Genomic DNA, 7,778 nt, shown 5'->3' on the forward strand with positions numbered 1-7,778 from the left:
GGTGAGGGAGAGGGATGAGGCGAGGGAGACAGATGAGAGGGGATGAGGTGAGGGCAGGAGAGGGATGAGAGGGGATGAGGTGAGGGAGAGGGATGAGGCGAGGGAGAGGGATGAGAGGGGATGAGGTGAGGGAGAGGGATGAGGCGAGGGAGAGGGATGAGAGGGGATGAGGCGAGGGAGAGGGATGAGGAGAGGGATGAGGCGAGGGAGAGGGATGAGAGGGGATGAGGCGAGGGAGAGGGATGACGCCACAGATTCCATTCAAGAACTAGAGGGACAAATGAAGAACATGGGAAGGAGAACGAGAGCTACAGTGTGTGGTTGGTTGTACAGAGAGGGATGAGATTAGTGTGTGGTTGGTTGTCAACATTTCACGGTAACTACATTATTTAGTGTAGACAATTAAAGGAATCTTGAATCTTCAAGTTTTTCTATCTGTGCGACAGATCTCGCCTTGCGTGTGCGCCCCCTTCTGGACACCTCTGACATTGTAGCCTACGTGGGAGGAGCACCGCTGAGATTCTGGCCGTGTGTGTCCGCGCTGTGACCCAGTAGCTAGTAGGGAAGCATGGAGAAATGGTTTCACGAAATCTCTTCTCCCGTGTCAGTGCACTGACCAGCCCACTGCATAATATAAAGCCGCGATTCTCTGCTTTCAGTATGTTGAGTGCCAATAGAGAGTTAAAGGTGGAACATGACCGAAGTAACCTGTGCTTCACCATCAGTCTGGACGGTGCGTCGGGTGAGTGCACGATGGAGCCGGGGCTGTCGCCTTTCACGCACAGGGGGAGGTTAACTCGAGGCCGGTGTTTGCTAGGCCTACCTGTTCCCGGGTCTTTAACGAGTCATCACCATTAGGATCTGTTAATTCATCGCTCGGCCCTCCCGTTACAGTGGGCCGGGACAGCGCGGTGCTGCGCTACACGTTCACGGGCGAGAAGGAGGTGGATCTCCTCTCGACCAACGTGCCCGAATCATTCCGGGGTCGAGGGGTCGCGGCGCGCCTGTCCAAGGTAGAGAAAGGGCCCAGGTGGCGGCATTGAGTGAATCATTCACGTTTTTCATCAGAAACTTGATATTAAACAGTCTCCATTCTTCTGCTCTCCAGGCTGCCCTGGACTTTCTGGTGGAAGAGAAACTAAGAGCTCATGTTTCGTGTTGGTACATCAAGAAGTATGTTGAAGAGAACCCAGTCCGCGGGTACCAGGATCGCATCATTAGTTATAAGACCACAGCCAGCTAATACAATCATGATGTGTGACAGTGGCACGTGAGAACTGGAGGGGGGGATGTTGTTGATCACGATCATGTTCTGACCAGAGTGAACACCTGGACCCCTAGAAGCTGCTGCTCTGGCTTTGGGAGGTCAATTAATGAGTGAGAATGAATGAATGAATTGATTGATTTATTGTATGCACTGAATTATATTCAATGAATGCACAACACTAGCTACCTCAAATGGACTATGTTCTTAGCTTTTATTAAATGTCTATTATTATTGTGAAATAATGAATGATCTAGTATTTTGCAAATGGTTGCTATAGTTTAATATGGTTTCCTTTGTTTATACCCAATTGTATCTATTCTGATGTTTGTATATTAATTACTACAAGCTTTATTTTATTTGAACAAATAAATGAGAAGGATATTACAATCGTGCACTATTCAGTACTTCTCAAAAAGTAAATAGTAAGTAGACTACTGAAAGAAGTACTAGTAGGCTAGTTCTAGGCCAGTAGTATACTGAAAGAAGTACTGAGAAGGGTCTATCTTCTATCTAGCATCCTTTTATATTTTTAGTGTATACTTCAACTATAGTTTTCTTTGTATATTGTGAACACCAACTGTCTTTCCCCTGTGAACAAAGGGTATAGTGAATGAATGCAGGGTTGCTCAAGGATCAAAATGGGGGAATCTTTATGCTCTAGATTGTTCAGTGAGGAATGATCCAGACTCTAAACCAACCAGGAAGCAGTTTAGCACAGACTTTTGAAAACTGAGTGTTCTAAAATCTCTTGTCAAGAGTCAAGGGTCTCTTATCTGATTGGTCTGTGGCCTGGGTGTGTTGAGTGAGAATACCTCACTTGTGTGTCAGCCCAGTTGATAAGCCAACAGCTCTGACCATGGCTATGCATGTTATTAAGAAGATCCCTATGTTCATGTTGGAATCAGAAGAAAAAGTGGGCTGAACAATATAACAAGAAGTATGCAGAAGAACAATATAGTGTCCTTGTTTCAGCAAGCAGTCATGGCTGCTCTGGACCAACACACATGTGGAGGGAAGGGGTGGACTGGACAGCATACTAAACAAAACACCATGCTCGGCTCTCAATGTGAGACATTTCTGGATCCTATTAGGATCATCCTATTATTCTGCCTTGTATTATTAATTACAGAAATGTTCTCTCTCAGATGGGAGTCAGCTCAGAGAGTTTTATAACGCTTTATTCAGCTAGAATGATGAAAAAGACAGTAAAAAAAAAAAACTAATCAAGCGCATCACTTTCACAATACTGTTCTGATATTTGAATGATAAATGAATATTGGTTTGAAAAGTGTGGTGTGGAGACACAGCTGAGTCTGAGACTGAGGAATGATCTGAACATGTGGAGGAACACCCCTCATTACCCGTGGACAACGCACGTTCTGACTCAAAACATCTTTGTGATTGGCGTTTAAACACAACTTCCCTTTGTTCAATCTGCGTGGGGCTAGCAGAGTGGATGTAGACGGCCTGATCCAAGCGCAGACAACATTCAAAACACCGTCAGGATCGCATAGTGTAGTCAGAGCCTCTGCTCCCGAAGCTCAAAGCCCACTTGTTCCTCAACCAGCTTATTAGAAGACTGTGCTGGCGGCCGCAGAGCCTTTATCACACACAGAACCCCCCCCCCCACACACACAAACACAGGGCAGGATCTGTCTATAGAGCCGTTTTGCAATGGGAGGGCCAGCTGGACCTCAGCTCCTTGTTGATGTAGTAGTACAGCCAGGCCACGAAGGGGAACACGCTGATGGCTACGGCCGTGCACAGCCTCAGAACCCCGACATCACTCCTACAGCGAGGAGAGGAGGAGAGGAGAGGAGAATACATTAGTTAAATTATGATTGTAGTAAAAGGAGGTAATGAATAATAATCTCTGGACAGATGGAGAATGAAATTTCCTGAGGTGGATGATATATTTTTGAACCAACCTTCCAGAGTGTCGACAGAGGAGGAGCCAGAGGGCTGTGAGCGCGAGACCAGAGAACTCCCTGCAGCAGAACAAACCCTTCACTGCAGCTGTGTTCAGACCTAGTGTTCAGCTGCTGGGGCTCCATGTTCCAGTTCATAATTCAATGCAGTACAATTATTCACCTCAAGGAGAACTATCCTGTCTCATAGGAGGCCTACCTCCCCTCCTCCTGCTGGAGGATGTTGGTGATGCGAGCCTGGTACAGGGTCCATCCCAGCATGGCCACAGCAGCGCTGGATATGAGCACATGGAGATCAGCCATTCTCCTCCACGCCAAGGCCTCTGGAAACATTACGCCTGTATCAAGCTACCATTTGTCTCAATAACGAACCAGTCTCACACAGATGTCTCATTTCGGTTGGGTAGAGCAGGCTTCTCAACGTGGGTCGATGTTGAAAACCAGACGCTAGACGACACTGTGTTTCCAGCACTCTACTATGGCCATGAAGAGTGAACTGCTCAACAAACTGACATTTGGGATCAAATCTAAACATCTGCAGATCAAATATATTGTCGTCATCAGGCATACCTGTCACATCTGCTTTCAGTCCAATCAAGAAACATAAAACAGCTGGAACTCCATAGCCGACCTATTGGGACAAGTGTGGATTTAATTAACAGAATAACAATAATTCTATATAATAGTTGATAGTAGCATTAATCAGATGTGGGATCCTACCATCCACAGCCCAGCATCAGGATCATTAATCTATGGACAGATGATAGGAGATGATTAAGTCGGCCTGTCTTGTGGGAGGTATCAGGGGGCGTTAGACAACCTGTCCACATTGACAGAGTAGCGGGAACTCTGATCTCTTGAATGGATTTGCCCTGAATCTCCCTTAGGACCAGGGGATCATCCTCTTGGTGTGATCAGACGTTGGGGGCTCGGGCTGTGACTGGCACAGGGGGGGGGTGTCAATGAGGGGTCATGCTGAGGTGTTTGGGAAACCACATTCTCAGACCTGTTTGAAACGTTCAGGTCCACATGTCACCAGGACCATTCTGATTCTTGGTCTAATGATGCTGAGGTTGGTACGTGGAAGTGGGGCATCCATGATCAGTCTCACTGGTCACACAACAAACATCCCACCTCAGTCAAGCCCCTTTTAGTTACACATATGAAATTAATTAGATCCAGACTACTTGGGTATGCCCTTGGTAAAGGCTAGTTCCCATAAACACAGAGGCCATTTAGGGTTAAGGTTAGGTTTAGAGGGTTGGGTTAAGGTTAGGGTTGGGGTTATGGTTTGCCCGGTCTTTGCGTTTATGAGAACTAGCCACTACCGTATACACATGCAACAATCTACAACGAATGCATGCTAGACTGGTTCAGTGTATCCAAACACGGATTCTTACCTGAACATACGTTGCTAGAGCGAAAAATAGCGACATACATAAATTGCTAAATTTCCAAATAATCTGTGGACATTTGCTTTTGGTGCTCTGAAGTTCGCCCATTATCAACTGCGACGATAACTAACTACACGACCTGCAAACTTTGTGCAGTTCTTCCTCAACGTTTTGGTGACAGAGGAGACCGGATGGGCGGGTTTGTTGCTATTCGGCCAATGAAATAGTTCAGACAAAGACGCCCTGTGCAGTCCTTGGGAACCAAATCGAGTGCTCCCAAAGCCTTGGTTCCCAAAGCCCACACACTAGGACGAGGCGGAAGCTGTGGGTGTTCACATTTGCAAGTGACATTTGGTCAGCTGATTGCAGGTTGCTGTCAGTCAAGTGAGATGTTTGTGTCCCTGTAATGGAACGGTGGTTTCAAGTGAGACTAGTGTCGGACAGTGATCTATCAATTACTCTGTTTTGTAGATACTTATAAGAACTAAACGCAGGCTGCTGTGACCTTTGACTGGCAAGTCGCCACATTATTCAGTTGCGTTGGATTCGCAGTGTCCTGCCTGCCTGCCTATCTGGGGAGGGTGAAGTTGGCCTCTGCATTGCAGCCTAGCGGTGCTGCTGGTGGAATTCAAACACACAACAATGGCGACTCCCAGTCCGAGCACCAACTCAACAACACCAAGCAGTCACCACAGCAATCCCGCAGGACCGACAGCAACACCACACCACCACCAGACACAGGCGCAACACATCACGACCATGAGCAGCCTGCAGGGTAAGGACATCACGACCATGAGCAGCCTGCAGGGTAAGACTGTCCTTTCAAACAGCAGACTTGGGTGTCCAGCTAGCTAGCTAAGTAAGTGGTGGCTAGCTGACGGTATGCTAGTTAGCTAAACCCTGGTTTGCTAGTAGGGGGTAGGGGGGTCACTTGTGCGTCAGACTCACAGCTCAAAGTGTGATCTTGTTCGCAGGACGTTTAGCCAGCTAGTTACCACGTCTACCCATGTAGACGGTAGCTATAGTGTTTGGCACAATTATAATCCCATTGAGCACTTAGCTCTACGTGATCTCACACCTACAACCTGCCCTCTCCACCCAGGCTGATTGTGCTAACAGTTCAGCTCAATCGGCTTTCTGGCTAGTTAACGTTAGCTAGCCTACCTTGCTAGCTAGCTAGCCTGCTAACGTGAGCCCAGTAGCCCAAAGAGGAGGAGGGGAGGCTAATTTGACTAGTATGGGTGGCATCTATGATATGTCCACCAAAATGGTTTTCAGCTTCCATCCAATAAGTAGTCGGATTGATTTTCTGATCAGCTTCCAACAGTAACACCACAAATACCTCATTTTAGCCATGTAGTAGCTAGCGAGCCTGTACACTAGCTAGCTAGCCTTTGGCTTGCTAGCTAGTTAGCAAACCGAAAAGCAGCTAATCAGTTAGCTAGCCTAGCTATATTCCATTTCCACTTAGTGCTTGTATACTATGTGTTATTCATACGTGACGTGGTTAATTTTAACAGAATCCAACACGTGCTGGAGATGTCAGAGTGAAACAGGTAGCTACACATTTTTATTGCAATATTTATAATACCTTATTTGTGTGGATGCGATCCTTAATGTTTGTGTTTATCATGACATGAAATGGCACATTGAAGGTGTTCTGGTCTTAATTAGGTTCTTCTAGCTAGTTAAGTTTAACCCCTCTCGTGCCATCTATCTTGTGCCCCTGTTTATGGCTAAAGCAGTAGCAACCATCAACATAGTGGTAGCAGCTGGCCTTTACAGTGAAATATAGGAAATGTACAGGACAAAGAGGCATATTCATATGATAATGTTAAATAGCATTGATTTCTGGTGTATTGTTCTTTTTGAGTGAGCAGTATCACTATATTTAAAGAATGCTTCCTAAACATGTTCAGATTGAGAAACCCAGTGAGCCATAATAGCTGTGTAGTTCTGTATTATCGATTGTGTCACACATTGTTGGATTGCTGAACCGCTACATTTCCATGATGTTCTCTCTTCCCTTACTCTGTGCCACTAACCACACCCTAATCTTCCTGACTCTGCTGAACCATGGTGAGCTGAGAATCCCAGAGAATCCCAGAGATCAAACCACTGTGTCTCTCCGCCTTCATCCTTTCCTTTCCAGACCCTCTTTCCTGTTTTTGTTTTGTTGTTGCCATTCTTAGGTTAAGTTCATTCTTAGGTTAAGTTCATTCTTAGGTTAAGTTCATTTGTCTTGTACACCCACTGCATCAGCCCTGTGAAATAAGTTATGCAATGTTATCAGCCATATTATTCTTAGATTCCTTTGGTTGTTTTGGTGCACGTAGATGCATTCAATTAAATGCATTGCTATTTGTTCCCTCCACATTATTGAGTTGCTCCCCTGTTCCAAACTAGCACTTCCCACTGCAGCAATCCCTAGCCCTGACCCTAACCCTAACCCTGACCTGTAGGGTCCAGGTTACTGAAGGCTCAGTTCTGCCCTTTACTCAACACAAATGACCCACCTTCTGCCTTGAGGCTGTGGCCTCACCTGTTAACAAGGGACTTGAAGTTTGAACCTAAGATTCTACATTGTACATGTAGTAGTAGTAGTAGTAGTTGTTGTCAGTGAATAAGTAGCCTTGAAAACCTGTGGTTATATATAATAATAATAATAATAATAATATACAAGAGTGCAAAGAAGCAAGTGTTTAACAGTAGGTAGATGTCAGGCTTTTAAGATAACCTAAGCACTGATGATCAAACGGTTTGAGTTTCTTCACATCTAGGAAGTTGAGAGAGAGAGAGTGGTGTTTCTTCCTGCTGTGAGCTTCTGCCCTGTTACTCTGAGCCTGCTGCCTTAGTTGTGACTTGGTTGGGAAGAAAAGAGACTCCACACCCCACTAACATAACCACATCGTCCGTCCGGCAAGGGAGCCATGATAGATAACTAGTCGCTAAGACAAGATGGACTATGAGGAAAATAAAGGCTCTTGTCTTCTCACCTCTAGGCTTTCAGATAAACCTGTCTGGAGCTCCCCCAAGTAAGGCATGACCTCTGCTACAGCACAGCCCCTCTGCTCTACCCACAGCCCCTCTGCTCTACCCACAGCCCCTCTCCTCTACCCACAGCCCCTCTGCTCTACCCACAGCCCCTCTGCTACAGCACAGCCCCTCTGCTCTACCCACAGCCCCTCT

The 7,778-nt window shown here is 46.2% G+C and overlaps 2 protein-coding genes and 1 pseudogene across 4 annotated transcripts in view; 2 read left to right on the forward strand and 1 right to left on the reverse strand.

Annotated features, from left to right (window-relative positions):
- Positions 1–577: 577 nt before the first annotated feature.
- LOC311324186 lies at positions 578–1,243 on the forward strand (annotated as a pseudogene). The gene is made up of 2 exons: positions 578–1,013; positions 1,109–1,243. The product of its transcript is annotated as an uncharacterized misc_RNA (transcript).
- A 1,311-nt stretch (positions 1,244–2,554) lies between these two features.
- On the reverse strand, positions 2,555–4,697 carry tmem220 (transmembrane protein 220; the record flags this gene model as incomplete). The annotated part of the gene is made up of 6 exons (XM_084456588.1): positions 2,555–3,056; positions 3,196–3,255; positions 3,395–3,518; positions 3,766–3,826; positions 3,916–3,945; positions 4,596–4,697. 6 exons carry the CDS (start codon positions 4,695–4,697, stop codon positions 2,924–2,926), a joined length of 510 nt encoding a protein of 169 aa, XP_084312714.1. The 3' UTR covers positions 2,555–2,923.
- Positions 4,698–4,974: 277 nt separating this feature from the next.
- LOC311323897 (dual specificity mitogen-activated protein kinase kinase 4-like) overlaps positions 4,975–7,778 on the forward strand; it is a 13,766-nt gene continuing 10,962 nt past the window's right edge. The window contains exons 1-3 of one of the 2 annotated variants that reach the window (XM_084456205.1): positions 4,975–5,397; positions 6,110–6,145; positions 7,592–7,624. In XM_084456205.1, the coding sequence (XP_084312331.1) occupies positions 5,232–5,397; positions 6,110–6,145; positions 7,592–7,624 (235 nt within the window). In that variant the 5' untranslated portion in view covers positions 4,975–5,231. The remainder of the gene's footprint in view (positions 5,398–6,109; positions 6,146–7,591; positions 7,625–7,778) is intronic. The other variant, XM_084456206.1, reaches the window with a different exon arrangement.

Source organism: Borostomias antarcticus (genome assembly GCF_949987555.1).
Source record: "Borostomias antarcticus genome assembly, chromosome: 22".
NCBI lineage: Eukaryota > Metazoa > Chordata > Actinopteri > Stomiiformes > Stomiidae > Borostomias > Borostomias antarcticus.